The sequence below is a fragment of the Vulpes lagopus genome, chromosome 13, assembly GCF_018345385.1.
Source record: "Vulpes lagopus strain Blue_001 chromosome 13, ASM1834538v1, whole genome shotgun sequence".
Classification (NCBI taxonomy): Eukaryota; Metazoa; Chordata; class Mammalia; order Carnivora; family Canidae; genus Vulpes; species Vulpes lagopus.
The window spans coordinates 45780286-45796545 of record NC_054836.1 but is presented as its reverse complement, the minus strand read 5'-3'; the positions used below and the strand labels follow the sequence as shown (position 1 = coordinate 45796545).

At 40.8% G+C, this 16260-nt stretch overlaps 1 protein-coding gene across 2 annotated transcripts in view; it reads right to left on the bottom strand.

Moving 5' to 3' along the window:
• The window catches only part of BMPER (BMP binding endothelial regulator), a 242578-nt gene that overhangs the window by 169583 nt on the left and 56735 nt on the right, over nt 1-16260 (bottom strand). For both annotated transcript variants that reach the window (XM_041728257.1, XM_041728256.1), the window contains exons 4-6: nt 15307-15389; nt 11865-11955; nt 7828-7910 (exon numbers count right to left, since the gene is read on the bottom strand). In XM_041728257.1, the coding sequence (XP_041584191.1) occupies nt 7828-7910; nt 11865-11955; nt 15307-15389 (257 nt within the window). The remainder of the gene's footprint in view (nt 1-7827; nt 7911-11864; nt 11956-15306; nt 15390-16260) is intronic.

The following is a 16260-nucleotide window of genomic DNA, read 5'->3' as shown; positions in this document are numbered from 1 at the left end:
GAGTCCAGGGATGGAGTCCCACATCGGGCTCCCTGCATGGAGCTTGCTTCTCCCTCTGACTGTGTCTCTGCCTCTCTCTCTCTCTCTCTCTCTGTGTGTGTGTGTGTGTGTGTCTCATGAATAAATAAATCTTTTAAAAATTATCATCTATCCTATAATTAGCACATGTTTATCATATTTCATCTTAAACTTTGCACACACTAAAAAATGCTATATGATGGTTTGATTTGGGGCTTATTTTTAATACACCCAAGTCAATAGACTATAATTGTCTGGAGATAAAAAATGAAATCCCCTTCATCTTTGAGTGCTCAGTGCCTAATACAGTGTCTAACACATAGCAATCACTGTTGAATTAATAATGATCGGCTGGCTGTAGAGACAAGTCACGGATGGAAAGATGGAAGGAGGAAGGCTAAATAGTTGTGAAATTCTTCAGCATTTGGTAAAATCAATCTTTCCTGGGCTTTTTCAGAGATAAAAAGTGTTCATCATGTGATATAACTTAAAGGGAATTAAAAGGAGAGGAAAGAAGATCATTAAAGGAAGGATCCTCCCAAGGATACAAAGGGAAGAGATTTAACCAATTGAGTTCATTTTCCTATCAGCTCTCAAACTCTATTCCAAATCCCACTTGAATATGTAAATGAATCTGCTTCTTAGTTGGATAGAAGAAAGCAACTGCTCAAAAACAATTACACACTTGCTTATTCTATCAGGAGGATGAATTTCCACTCACACAACCACTGAACCTCATGTCCAGGTGAACCCAAGTCTTCTATATAATCTCTAAGGGGGGCTATCCCAAATTGCTGCCTCAACTCTGTTGGTGATGACTGCTGCAAGGGATAGACAGGCCTCATCAGATAAACAATTTTTTCTATCCATCTTTGGAAGAAGCAAGGAGAATGGCTCTGTCCCAGCAACTATTACATTTTCTTTGTGTATTCATAATTTCTTGGCAAGGAGATGCACTATAGATCATAGTGTCTCCATTCTCCAACTGATGTGAGGGTAACAGATATGTGTTCTTCACCCACTCTGGCATCACAGTGACATATACTTAGGCTGATCGCCCAAGACTGAAATCTGGTATGAGTTTAAACTTGCTTAGACTTGTAAACTTCTGAGAGAGGAAGTGTAATTCACACTTTTATTGTGTTCATACCTCTTGCACCAAAATTGAGGTTCTTTGTAAATGCTCACCTCACCATTATCTCTCCCTCTATAATCTGGTTGCTCTTCACTCAATAGATTCAAATGGTATCCCCACTTCCAAATGTCTACAGTCATACATAATATCTCAAAATTATACTGGTTGGTCCAGGGGAGGGAGGGTAGATGGGAGACAAATGATATGTGGCTTTATAATCAAGCAACTCAGTATTGCAATTCTTATTAGCTCTTTGATCTTAGGCAAGCTATTAAACTTCTCAGAATCTCAGTTTCTTCATCAAAAAAGGGGGCTAATGCCTCCCTAGTTGCAGGACAATTTTGAAAATTAAATCATTTAATGAACATTAAATCATTATATGTATCTGGCATAGAGTATACACAGTAAAAGCAGCTATTATTAACAATAATTCCTCTGTAAATAAATCACTTGCTGATCTCTTTTCAAACTATGAGTTTTCCTATGAATGCTCAAATGTCATACAAGACATTTCCTTTCCAACTATTTTCCCTATTAGGCTCATTTTTAAGATGGTGGCTCTCTATGTAGAAAAATAACTTTATAGGCTGCTTCAGTTATAAATTATATACAGAAATAAGCATAAAGAAGCTTAGAAATGACAAAAATAAAGACATATATAGGGATTAAAATCTAATATTAGACTGAAAACACATGAGACAGGGCTGAAATAGGATTTAAAATATACAACAGTTATTCCTAGTTATTATTATTATTATTCTTAGTCTTGTTAACATCAAAAAAAACTAAGCTTCCTATTGATTTCAGGAACTCATTGCAAATGCTCAACCAGTAACACAGCTAACTCAACTAGGCTCATGAACTCTTTAAGATATGCCTTGGAGCCCTTGTCTCACTGTCCCCCTGAATTCTAGACTAGTATACCATGCTAGTATATCAGTATACCAATCCAAATCAAGACCTTACTGTGAAAAACCCACCTTAAACTAGATCCCTCCCAAAGCCTTATAAATATCTTGCCTCCTTCCTTCTAAGACATTATTTTAAGGCTCTATCAAAATAATGATCAATAAACACAGTAAGCAGTAAACCTAGATTTGCTTTACAAACAGGCCATTTTGGTGGTATTTTCAAGAAGAAAGAATTTGACACTCTCATCACAATATTTGTACATTTATGGATTCATTCTGAAGAGAATGGCATTACAATAGATCTTCTGATAGAAGTCTTAGCTGACAGATCGTAATTGCTCAGATTCATTCTAACATAAAACACCACAATTTAGAACCTCATGGTCTAACCAAAAACAAGTATAGAACCAGCCACTTTTCTAAGCAAGTTGAAGTCCCCTCCTAGTGGCTTTTCCTTTAAGGTCTGGATCACACTTTTTTCAACTGACTGTTCAAAACCAAGAACTTTTTATCCTCGAGGTGATGGTACATCCACAATGCACAATAGAACACTGTAGCAAGTATACTAATATTTCAGACTACTTTTGAAAACTATACTAAAAGCTTGAGGCCCACACCATTTAGATAAACTGCCCACATTAGTTCAATTCACTTGATAATTGCTCAATTCTCCAATTTATTGCCCAGATGTAGCCAAATTTCTCCCTGTGGACAAGGAAGATACAATGACAGCCTGGATCTAAATGTGCCAAATTGTACATATTACAAGTAAGGGAGAGGCCCTGTGAGAAGGTTCAGAAACAGAGGGTCCCAAGTCCCCACGCAAGAAGAGCAGAGGTGTGGTTGGGAATATGTAACTTGGATTGCCATGGCATCACATGACCACAGAGAGGAGATGGAAGATGTCCCACTGCTTCCTATTATAGGGAAGTGCAATCTGAAGCCAAACACTGGAACAGGGAGAGGTCACACATGTCTCCCCCTTACTTCAGGGCAAGGTCAACTCTGAGGGTACAGAATCATGCTCTCTCTCCAAAGTTTGCCACACGGAGTGGCCCTGAACATCGGCAAGTGCTTCTTGCCACTGTATCTTCCTGCTGCCATGAGTAGTAGTAGGAATCTTTGAGGCTTAAGGAGCACTTTCCAAAGAAGACATCTCCAGGGAAGTTATCCACATTCCATACAAAGCAATTTATTATAAGTGCTACAGCAGCTGAACATAAATCCATCTTCCTTTCTGAGCTCATCTACTGTGATATGCATCTCTCTATTCCCTGCTGAACTTGCAAAGACTAAATGTGCAGGGGGAAACTAGAGTAGCAGAGTAGGGAGAGAAGTAATGGGGAAAGAAAGCAGAACCAAAGTCAGCATTCATTTGTTCATGAATTCAGCAATTATTGTGCATGCCCATTATATACCAAGCAGTAAGGATACAAACGATTTTATCCTCGTGGAGTTAAATAAAATAATCTCAAACAAAAAAAATCTAGTTATAAATCATTTAAATGTTTGGGAAGGAAAGTATAGATTACTCTAAAAGGTTTAGCAACATGACCTGATCTCGTCTTGAGAATCAGATCAATCTTCCCTAAAGAAAGGATGTTTGGGCTTCCAAGTGCAAGATGAGTGGGTATTAGCTAGGTATGGTGGGGGGGGAGGTGATAGGGAGAAGAAAGAAGAAAAGGCAGCCCAGGTAAAGGCCATGAGATAATAGACCAGTGCTCCTCAAACTTTATCTGGCAAGTAAATATTCTGGGATCTTATTAAACTGCAGATTTCAGTACAGCAGGTCTGGGACAGGGCTTGGGTTCTGCATATCTAACAATCGCTCAGGTGAGATCAACACAGCTGGTTGGGTCCATAGTTTGGGTAGTGAGGACTCTGAGGATCTGCCCAGAGGCCAGAGCAGAGAGAACATGGGAAGGCCAAAGATGAGGCCAAAGATGAGGCCAGAGAGCTTGGCAGAGGTCAGACCATGCCAGGCTGTGCAGAACACCTTAAGGAATTTGGTCTAAGAGGAGCAGGAATCATGAAGATCTCCATCTGCTTTGTTCTCTCCAAATAACCTTCCTAGGAGTTTCACTTTCCCTGGGAGACAGCACTTTGCAATATCTAAAGTGTAAGTGAGAGCAAAGGTGTTTATGGACTTCATGGCTTCTAAGAGCCAATAAAGTACAGCTCCTTCATCACAGACAGCCCATTAACAACCCATGTTTATTAGTAAAAATCCTCTGAACTTAATACTCCTTTGTCAGCAAAAGTAATTGATCTTGGCCAGTTAATTTGGCTGGTTTTGCAGACTGAGGACTTGCCACTCTTTTAAGAGTAACCTACAAACTCTGTGGGCTTTACTCCCTTCAGTAAGGAATTTCCAAGAACACTGAGCCTATAGGGTTCTTAAAATAGTTTGGTAAAAGAGAACACAAACATCTCTCATTGGCACCTTGGTCTTTAGTCTTACAAGTATGAAGACATCGGGTTTTACAGAAATGTCTGTGCCAACTGCCACTATCCTGTTCCCCCAAAATTTGACTGAACAAAGTTATACAGAACTGTGTGCTGTCCAGTTAGGCAGGTAGTAAAAATTCAAGCTTAAACAAAAAAGAAACAGATGTGTGCTTTAACCAATGCTTGGTATACTTTATAAACAATTCTTTGCTTCTGTGTTAGGAAAGAATCTTCTTTCCATTTTAAAATGAATGTAGGACTTATTCACACTGAACACATGCCATAAGGAACGCACTCCAGTATGACTCACACAACTCTATGGAACAGCCAAAGGAACTCGAGTTTTCGCCCCCTCCCCCCCTCCATTAGTACTGGGACTCTGGAGAAGTAATTCTCTTGGCTCTCTTATTTATGTAATGGGTAAATGGGGGTTATATAGTTTAACAAGTGATAATAAAGCACTGCATTTTCTATATGTGTCATGATGATATTCACACCTAAAAATGTTAGATGCCCTGCTTCTGGAATGAGTAAGAGCAAGAGGTTGTGAAATCTTCTCCAGATATCTTCAAACGTTAACATGTTCTCAACTGTCTGGAATGCCATATATACTGTCCTGACCTAAATCAAGGATGTAAAATCATGCATAAGGCATTTGTTTCATTATCTAAGGAATCCATCTCAAGAAGATGAAATGTCTTTCTGGTGGTCTGCCCCTGTCACCACATCACAAAAACACAGGTAGACCAATTTTCACGAATTTGGAGAATATAACTAAAAGGGTCAGATTCAAAATATAAGCCACATGGTACAGGCAATATTTACTTGAGAGCAAGGGACACCTCAGAGAGTTGGCAAGTCATCCATCAGAGATGGGTAACATATACCAGGGATGCTTTATATGTACGTGACCCTGTAGGCTGTCTCTCAGGCAAACAGAATCTAACGAGAATAGGATATCTACCTATAATAGCTATTCTCCTAGGCAAGTAGGGGCTAGCAAGCTCTGAAGGCCAGAATTGTTACTAGAAGAAAAGAGATCACTGGGTCTTAGTGTACTACATCATAAGACAGCAATATAAAAGAATGCTAACATCACTGAACACTCACAGTGCTAAGTATCGAGGTTAGAAACACATGCATGAGGAGACATGGCTCTTTCCCTGATGGAGCACATGATCTAACACAGGCCACAGGAAAATAAACCAGTAACCATGCTACAACCTGCTACCTGGAAGTAGATGTGTGTGGGTGCATGTATGTGCATGTGAGAGAAGGAGGGAACAAAAGATGGCAGGTGAGCTAGCCAGTGAGAGCCATAAGCCTCGGGAACACAAATAAGAAAACCATTGTTGCTACCAACTGGGAAAGAAAGTGGTCGGCAATTTGCAGTGGGATGGTGATAACTGACTGTGAAAGCTCAAGTGCTCACCAGGTGAAGAAGGAAAAGAAAGGAATTCCAGACTGGGCAGCAGTATGAGCAAAGGAAAACACTGGCGATCCAGTATTCTAAAGATGAGTGTATGAATATGTGCATATGGGTACATGCAATGGTATGCACATATAGATCATACATGTTCAGAGATATAAAAATATTAATGTTAATATTAATGGGGCACCTGGGTGGCTCAGTTGGTTAAGCATCCAACTCCTGATTTTGGCTCAGGTCATGATCTCAGGGTCATGAGATTAAGCCCGGCATCAGGCTCTTTGCTTGGCACGGAGTCTGCTTAAGATTCTCTCCCTCTTCCTCTGCCCCTCCCAGCTCCCATAAGCATGCTCTCGCTCTTGCTCTCTCTCTCTCAAAATAAAGCTATTTAACCATAATTAGCAAGAGGAGAAAAACATGGAAGTTGAAATATGAATATGAATATGAAACTCCTATTCATCTTCATCAGGAAATCACTTTCATATTTTTTGAAGATTTTATTTATGTATTTGAGAGAGAGAGACAGAAATAATGAGAGAGAACATGAACAGGGAGGAGAAGGAGAAGAAGACTCCCCACTGAGCACACAGCACAACATGGGGCTCGATTCCAGGACCCTGGGATCATGACCTGAGCTGAAGGTAGATGCTTGATGGACTGAGCCACCCAGGCACCCCTCACTTTCATATTTTTGCATATTATTATAATATTATGAGTATTAAACACATCCAATTACATACCTTTTGTATATCTTCTCTTTCTCCCTCCCTTCCTTCCTTTCCTTCTTTTACCCCAAATGAAAACCATCAGCCTTGGTCATGTTCACTTAAATGTGTGATGTAGGAAGAGGGAAAGATTTTAGAAAAGACATGTAGAGAAATGGTAAATGTTACAATTCATGTTGATCCACATATGATTCTACTTTGGTGAAACTGAGATACTGGAGTTCTCCGTGTACATTTTTTTTAATATTCTGATATGCATACTATATGTTCTTCATTACCAAAGATTAAAAGTTTTAAAAATACATTATACTAACTCCCTACTGTAAGTAACTTGGAGCCCTGATTAAGACTAGATTCCCATCATCACCATTACCACCATCACCCCTAAAGATCATAGTCCAAATTTGAAATATATTAATTTAAAAGATCCCTTTAAAATTATGGCATACTCCAAGTTCCTTCTTTCATTTCTAAGTACTCAGAATCTATCCTTAGTATATGAACCACAAGTCAGCAATTCTTAGCAAGGCAAGTCTATGGCTTTGTCCCACCAATCCCTACTTTGCCTTGAATTCACAGTTTAGTGCCCATTTCCTCCTGTCCATCCTCTGGTGAAAAGGACCAAGCCTTGGATCAGGTTCTCTCACCCCACGGAATATACTGAGGCAAGCTATACTTATCCGCATCTGCTTCCCATTTGACTGCACTGAAGAACCCAACAGCTACCTCAAAATAAAGAGAATCCACATCTTCCCAAAGAAGGCAGGTAGAGGGAAACCAGCTCATCTCCCTCACTCTTTAAACCAGTGATTTTCAACCAGCGGTGATCTTCTTCTCCAGGAGACACGTGGCAACATCAGCAGACATTTTTGGTTATCATAACTGAGGGAGGGTAAGCGCTCCTGGCACCTGATGGGTTGTGGCCAGGGGTAACACTCCACATCCTCCAATGTCCGGGTCAGCTCCCACCACAAAGAACTACCCAGCCCAGAATGGCAATAGTGCCAAGGCTGAGAAACCTGCCCTAGAACAATGAGCTTTTTCCTTGATTCCATGTCAGGAGGGAGAGGAGTGACTAAGGAGAATCAGGGCTGCTTTTGGTGGATCCCAGCCATGATTAACCAGAAGGAACACCCTTAGCACATCTAGGGCAGTACTTACAACACAGGAGCACCTGGTACATTTATTTCCTTCTGGCTGAAATTCCTCCCCTTCTCGGTACTGCACACCCTCAAACACACAACCTGGAAAGCAAAGCAAAGTATAGAATTAGGGCAGCAGCCTTTGCTCAGCTTGACACTATGCTTCTGTCCACTGCTCATCCATCTCACTTATCCACCTCCCACCTCCACCTCTGCCTAGCAGAGTGTCCTCTCTAACCAGAGGACAAGATTGCTTCATAGATTTTTTTAAAGGAGTACAAAAGATTGACATGAGTCCAGAAAACCAGAGCTTCTAAAAAGCAAAAAAGATAGTGGAAGCCAGGTCAGCCCAAGGGGGACACTGCATAATGGTGAGCCCTATGAGTCTAAGGAGCTCACCATGACCACTCCGATCACAGCCAGGGAAAACTAAACCCAGGGAAGCTGGAAGAGGCAGACAGAAGAAAGCCAAATGAGAGAAGGCAAGCTACCAAGCAAATGACATGTAGAGCTGTCACTTGGTGAGTGTTCAGGAACTGTTCAGCCTCTACCAGGCTCTCTGTACCCCTGATCTCACTCCATCTGCATAGTGAGCCTACAAAGTGGGGACACTTGTCACTTCATCATAGATGAGGGAAATGGGGCTCAGACAGAAGAAGTAACTCACTCAGCTGGCAGGCAGCAGAGCTGGGATTCAAACTCAGTTCTGACCTACAAGCTGCACCACACAGAGGGTCAGGCACCAAGGCAGGAAGGGGGAACAGCAGGGCAAAAGGTGCCACACAGTTTTTCAGTTTTTCAGACCCACCCCGCATGATATTAAAGAGGTTTAGCCACCAAGTTTGGCTAAAAATAGGATGAAAAGCCCAGGAGGTATCTCTGATTCAGAAAGATGCTTTGGGACACTGCCATATTCTTTAAAAATTCCATAAATGACCTGAAACACATGCTGGCCAGTAACCTCATGTCAAACCGGCTACGAGAGGACTGTCAGCTGATGGCAAAGCCACTTTCCTCAGAACTATCCTTACAAGGTGGTCTCCTGGAATAAATAAGGTCACTTTCCAAACAGTAGAGGGTGGACCCAGCACAGTAATGCCAAAAATCAGCAAAGGAGGCTCTTAGGAGAAACGGACTCATGCCCCTGGGAGTAAGTATTTAAGTCCTGCCAACTGCAGTCATTAACAGAACCCACCAAGCTCTTGAAGCAGTTGGTCCCTGATAAGTAGAAACAAGGATCACCCACAACCACTTAATCTGGCTGCTGGACCTATTCATTTTAAATCTAGATATGGAGCCCTTTGTTCCATTGAAAGACACGGAAGCAAATGCTACTGAGTCTGAAGTTGAAACACTGAGTGCAACTGTGGTTTTAAAGTCTATTTGATACCCACACCCAGAGGCAGCAATCAACCACCTCTTTGTGTTTTCCCTGATACAGAAAGACTTAGTAAGCTTGGGTCCTTCCCAGAGGCTGTGCCTCAGCGTTGTTAATAAGAGCAGGTGCCCAGCTATCTCTTTCCAAAGCACACTTCCAAAAAGAGGACTTCAATTCTTTCATGTATGTTTGTACACTGGTTTTGTCATCCAGATTTCCAGACAGATTAACCACAACAATCTACATTTGACAACTTAAATAAGGGAATTTTAAAAGAAAAATCTACGTAAACTCTTCCCATCACAACCCACCATCACTGAGTAAAGTCAGACGAAAGGAAAGAGGAGACAACCAAGAATGCCCTAAAATCTGTTTCAGGAAGAAACTGACCACAGACTTTACATGTTTGTCATTATGCATTGTACCATTCTATGATCAATGACAGATGCCAGTCCTTCTGAATTACCAAGGAGAATACCCCACGGCTTCCCTTGACTGTCCCTACCTAGACTTGGCTGGGTCTTTCTTCCCAAAAAAAAAAAAAAAAGGATAATACATCCTGGATGTGACCTCTTCTGAGTCTTTTGATTTGCATCCCACAGGTTGGCCTTTGAAACTAAAGAGAGGGAACAAAGTTGATTCTTGACTGCATCATGGAAGGCACAGAGCCTAAGCAGGTGTCAGGGGGCGGGTGTGGGGCATGCTAACTTTTAAAGGTTTGTCTCCCAGGGCATCTGGACCCAAGCAGAACAATTATTATGGTGTGTTTGGGGCAGGAGGAGGAGTAAGTACAGTATGGCAGCCAAGAAAGAGACGGGGCCATACCCTGACCCCAACCCCAACTCACAGGCCTGGGGATGGTACTTATTCTTACTGGGTCTAATGTCTTTAAGTGTGAACTGTGGGCAGTGCCTCATCCTTCACTGGATACTCATGAGGACTTAGCACTGCAGTATTTGCAATCATAGAGTTCAGCCTTCCCTTCCTGGGAACTCAACCAAAAGCCAAGTGAAAGAAGCAATTGCTCAAATATGATAACTTCAACTGCTGAAATAAATTCACTCAGCTGTTTATATACCCACATTTCCAAAGGCAGCCTAAAAACATGACGATTTCATAAGTAAGGAAGAATGTTACATACATTGAGTTGATTCTGTACCAATAAAGCAACAGTCTCTTCAACATAACTGAATTTGCATTTAAGAGCTATAATAATTTTTAAATCTATGTGGCATATAAAATTTGCTCTGTTATCAATCTCAAGCTTGCCGGTGTATAGGAATTATGTGGGGGGCCTGGATTCTGCTCTCAGAGATTCTGATGGACTTGGTCTGAAATGAAGCCAGGGCATCAGGATTTTTTTTAAAGGTTTCCAGGTGATATTCATGTGCAGCCTAGAGAGCTACTGATCTAACTTAGTAAGGACTCCTTAGGCATTTAAGAGTATGGTTACATAATACAAATACAAAGCACTTAATGCATTCAGAGGCAGAAGGAACTCAAGCAAACTCCGTTTGATAGGTACAAAATAATTGGATTATGGAAAGAATTCTTTTACTTTCCACCAGTTTTTGGCCTTCTTGTAAGCTCATCTAAGAATGCAAGCTTCACAGGAATCCCAATGTGGAAAGGAAGTCTGGCTCAATCAAGACTGTCCAGGGAACTCAGGAAGGTTAGAGGTAGTAGAGAGCAACTGTTCTCATTGTCATTTAAGGACGAGAAAAAAAAAAAAGAACTCTAGGAGGGACTCAGGTTCAGGCGCATCTCAGACTGCAAGGAGTATAGGGGAGGTTGAGCAGCTGCCTGCAAAGAGAGCAGGGCTCATCTTTGCAGAGCATCACAGCATGGTACCTGAGCCATTCCCCAGCAAGTTTTGCAGAACAGAAGGCCCTTTGGAGATTAATCTCAAAAGCAAAGAGTGCTAGTGGTGAGGATCGCCTCCAGTGAGGAAAAGCACTCAGAGTAAAACCAAAACTCAGAACATCTGTCTGAGAGCAGGGGCCAGGGGCTTAAAGGATCAGAAAAAAATTCTCTCACCTCAAAATCCCTGGGCTCATACGTAAGGGCAAGAAAAGATGCAGGAGGCCTTTGTAATCCTGTTCAGAAAAGTAAGAGGAAACACTCTAGCCACTGGAAAGGAAAGATCCCTTTGCTGTCAGCTAGGCAGTGGGGCCCTCGTAAAAGACAGTGGGTCCAACTTGTTGCACCACACCGAAAACTGAGACCAGCAAAACCCGAAGCTAAATTCACTTAGGGACACAGCTCTCAGTTTTCAGAAAACATCTGGTCACTTCATCACCAAGGCGAGCTCTAGCCAAGATACTGCAATATGAAGCAGTAAAAAGACATTTCTGGAAGCAAGAGAAAGCCACAGCCTTTCCTTCCAAAGTAAGCGTTACCTGTGGTCCTGTGGAGTGGAAAGCGGGCCTCCGGAGCCTGGAGCATCCACATGCCAAGACCTACAGCACATTGCATTCATCCTGGGCACACCAAGGAGTCCAACCGGACATTTCTATGCAAAGGAGTTTGCTCTCTAAACCCATTCTGTACACAGACACCAAGTGAGAAAAGTTCCAGTCCAGAAGGGGAGAACCCTGCCTTCTTGAGAGAGCTCAGAGATTTCACAGTGATGTGCTGTACCAGGGAGCCTGGAAGCCTTCCCTTCCTGAGAACGTTACCTGGACATGTGGGGCAGCACGTTCCCAGATGCTTGGAAGGGTTTTTACAATGAACAACACATCGCACCTCAGACTCTGTGACAACACCTTCCTGAAAAACAGAATGACACAAACATGTCAGCCCGGAATTCCCACTGAGGAGGGATTCACTTTGGGAAAGTAACCAAGGGAGTAGGGGAAGCATCTGAACACCAAAGTGCAAAGGAAGGTGGGTGTCAGGTCCAGAGGACATGGCACCAATGAGGTACCATCTCCCCAGCTCACAGCCTTGATGCTTTCAAACTCAGAGCACAAATCCCGTATTGGCCCTGTTCTGGATCTTCCTCTTTGGCCCCAAGTTTTTTCTTTTAAGTCTAGTATTGAAGACCTTCTTGCTGTCAGCCAGCAGCTGAGTCTACTATTCATTCACAATTGTTTTAAGTTGTCAACACTGACTGTATTTTCTATCATTGTTATTACACTTTAAGCCATTAATTATGAGGCACAGAGTATAAACATAATACCCCAGACTGGCATCCGGAGACCTTATTCCTTACCCTCCCCCCTCTAGAAATATCTAGACAAGCTCTGCAATCTTAGAAATTTTACTCTGCCTCATATAGGGAGCCTAGTTCTCCAGCATCAAATAATGAGATTAGATAAAACTGCTTTAAAGTTCATGCTATATATAGAAAAATAGAGCCTTTAGATCTTAATAATGAAATCGAATGACTCATTTGCAAACGAACCTTGGGATTCTAGTATTTTAATGTCAATTGACACATTTTTTTGATTAATTGTCAGAGCTGGCCTTTGAATTATTTTCTCCATATTCTCTACCCATTTTATAAATGGATTTGTGTTTTTATTTAATTTTGTTTTGCAAGGAAGGGTAGCACAGGCTAAAAAAAAATGTAACAGTTTGACAACTAGATAATTTTCCTCATCCTGTCTGCTACCATATTATCTCAGTCCAACAAGGAAAGTTATATCCTAGATGTCTTCATATTTGTCGAGCCTGAGGATTCCACTATGAGAGGAATTTATTGTGGTCTATATCACATTTGGGAAAGAAAAAACAACAGTCAAAATATCACAATCTACAACATCAAAAAAGGATCTGTGCTTTAGTTACATAACTGAAGCAATGCAAAAAGCTATGGCCCAAGATCAATTTCCCTTTAGTATCTGCAATCCAGATGGAGGTTTCAGATTTGTTCCCAGCATGAATTTCCTGTCTGTGATCTTCAGTTTTCTCTTTAGTAAGAATGTCAAAGAGGAAAATAAAGGTAAATTTTTCACCATCAGAACTCTTTTGGTAGGAGGATTTAAGAAGCTAGAATTCAACTCAAATGGAAATAACCCAGGTTGTTAGACTAGCTGTTACCTGTCTGGTACCTAGTTGTGTCCAGTCCATGCAGCCTCTACCTGAAGTGTTTTTATTGATGCTTACCATCACCCTAGGAGATAATACCATCCTCACTTCACAGGAAATGAGAAGGAGAGGTCCAGTGTACCCTACACTCTCTCTTCTGTTACCCATCTTGTGCCCTGAGAAGGGAAGAGTTAAAGAGTTTGCAATTGTGCCATTCTGCAGAAGAGTATCTTAAATGAAGCCTTCCCTTCCAGGTACCAGTAAGTGGCTATTTCCCACATTCACAGATGAGAACTCATTCCCTAAAGAAGGAAGAAAATAATCCAGGGTGGGAAGGTGCCAGCTGAGCAGAGGGACAGCTCTTATAACTACCTTAGAGGTTTGCTTTTATGACTATTGAATGAAATGTATTTCTAAACAAGTTAGCAGGGCTTAGGCAAAATCTTTAAAAAGGAGGAGAATGAAACAGCGAAGGTCATCTTTGGTAGGGAACATTCCCTCTCAGGGCTCTACTCTGCAGTTCAGCACTTCCTGACTCCCAGCGCTGTTGGTCCTTGAGATCGCTTCCAATGATAATGGGATGTTCCTTTCTGCATCATTCTCTGTGGGCCTAATGAGTGGCTGGTAACCAAAGACGATAGGCAATAGGAGTTTCAGTGTCAACACTTGAAAATGGCTTCATGTGTTATTCGGTCAACAAAATATTTCCTCCCAGATAATAGCTTTCATTTAATTCTTCATCCAAAAGTAGCAAAATTCACCACCAGCTCATGCAATTTGAGGATCTTCAGGACCTCTGGCTGTTGCAAAAAAATGTTATACTACACTCCAAAAGATAACTCCAAAAAGGTTGTCTTGTTTAAAAGATAGTGTAACAGGGCTTTCAGAGTGCACCTATCAAAGAGTGGAAATTTCATTGGTCAGGAAGCAGGATGTGAGTGGGGTGGTGCAAATTTTAGAATGAATTGGACTTTTGATATTATTAAAACTCACTGCTCTCATATTTTTGTTCCATGAAGCTGGTTGAATCTATAACCCAGAGCAAAAATTCAACAAATATTTATTGATTCACTTAAAATATTATTTGCATCTGTTCTACCTACTGCTTATTTTCACAAATAATTTTGATTTATTATACAAATGAACTGAACAATTAGCCAAATAAATAACTGATGATCTTTTGAGTGAGTGTACCCACCATGAGAATATAACGGCATGGCTGCATAAAAGTCAGATTTCAGTATACTGTCAGTATACTTGAGATAAGATCCAAAAGAAACATGCATTATTACACTAACCTTTAAATGCAAGAGCATATCTTGGAACAGTAAAATGGGGCTAGGGGTAAAATGATTTAATAGCATCTTCTCCACAGAGAATTTCTAAATTATGTCAAAACTAGATAAGCATTTTTTAACTGAATATTTCTTCAGAGATAAGAAAAGGAGTTTGAACATTTAGGTTCTACATTTCTCCTATAGTTTATCTTGCTCTATTGAAGATCTGTAACAACTAGAGTCATGTAGAATCAGTGCCCTTTGCAGAGTGCAGCAAGTACCAGCCACCGTGGGCTCCTTAGGACCTGAACTGGTGGTTCTCAAATTTGTCAGGTTGAAATCATTGAGGTTACAGTGTACTAATTGCTTTGATTTAATAAGCTTACAGATTGGCTCCAGTCCAAAATATTTCTAAATCAAAGAAGGAAAACATATATCCTCTAACAATACTTCTTTCTGCTAACAGGAATTCATGTTTTGCTCAAAGTTGACTCACAGGAAGACATGAATTTTCCCCAAGGACATATACATCTTCCCAGAGATTTTCCAGGCACAATTTAACAATGGCGGATAATTCCACTGCATGTTTCCAGAAGTGAGTGCTATACGGTATCTATCCTGGACCTGTCTTGTTATGGTGAATGTCACAATAAATATGCAGAAGTTGGTTTTTTGTTTTTTGTTTTATTTTTGTTTTGCTTTTTGTTTTTGGGAGGGGGGGAGGGTGTTCTGTGTTGTCTTCTAAGGCACAGAAGATCCTTCTGAGGAAGACTACTGATTCCCTTTGAGTAGAGAGTAAAATAGACTTTACCTGGCACTGATGTAGAACACAGGGTTGTGCAGGACTCTGCCATCTGAAAGAGCTGTTATAGGTATTTCCTTCATAGGTGCAACCTAAACAGGAAACACAGAAGCAGGAAAAAAAAAAGACCAAGAATGAATGTGTGTTTCCTTTATTTTTGGAGCAAAGGAAGTTATGTTTTCTAAGCCAGGACTAGGGATAGTGGGAACCATCACGTTCCTTGGCCATTTTCTCCAAAACACAACTAAGCCTTCTAAATATCCACTTGGTTTTCACTTACATTAATTATTTGGCTACTGAGAAGATTAACCTCCCAGACTAAGTTTTCAAATGGAAAAGCATAGATTGATGAACTTTCCTGGCCAAAATGCATGACCTCGTGATTTTATTTATGCCTAGTGAAGTATGAGGAGGACAAGGGCTAAAATCACCACTGTATAAGGGGATTTTTCATAAGACGTAAATGAACACAAAACTGCTGAAGGTCAAGAAGGAAGTTTAAAACCTGACAGGAACTAAAGCAGAAAATTAAAATATAGGAAATGATTGCAAAATTCTATACCCATCTAAGACGCTTGACAAGCTACTATCTTCACCAGACAAAATCTTCCAAGTCTTGCCTCCCAGTTTAAGAGCTATTATTTCACATTTCACTTTGATTTTACTTTTAGATAGTGAACTAGATTTTAAAAATCTAAAACTATAAATGTATGGATTATCACAAGTTAATTCACTAACCAAAACAGAAGCCATGCTCATTCATCAGCAAAAGCAGAAATCAAAGACCCAGAGATCTCAAAAGAGGAAACAAGCCAGTTAGCTTAAGTTCCTATAGAAAGAGCCAAAGAAATAATGGCACAAGGATCACAGCCTAGATCTTTGTTTAGCTTGTCCAAATATCACCCTCCATCCCATGTTTTACATTTTCAGGGAAGATGCACCTGCCTATGCACTCATCACTGC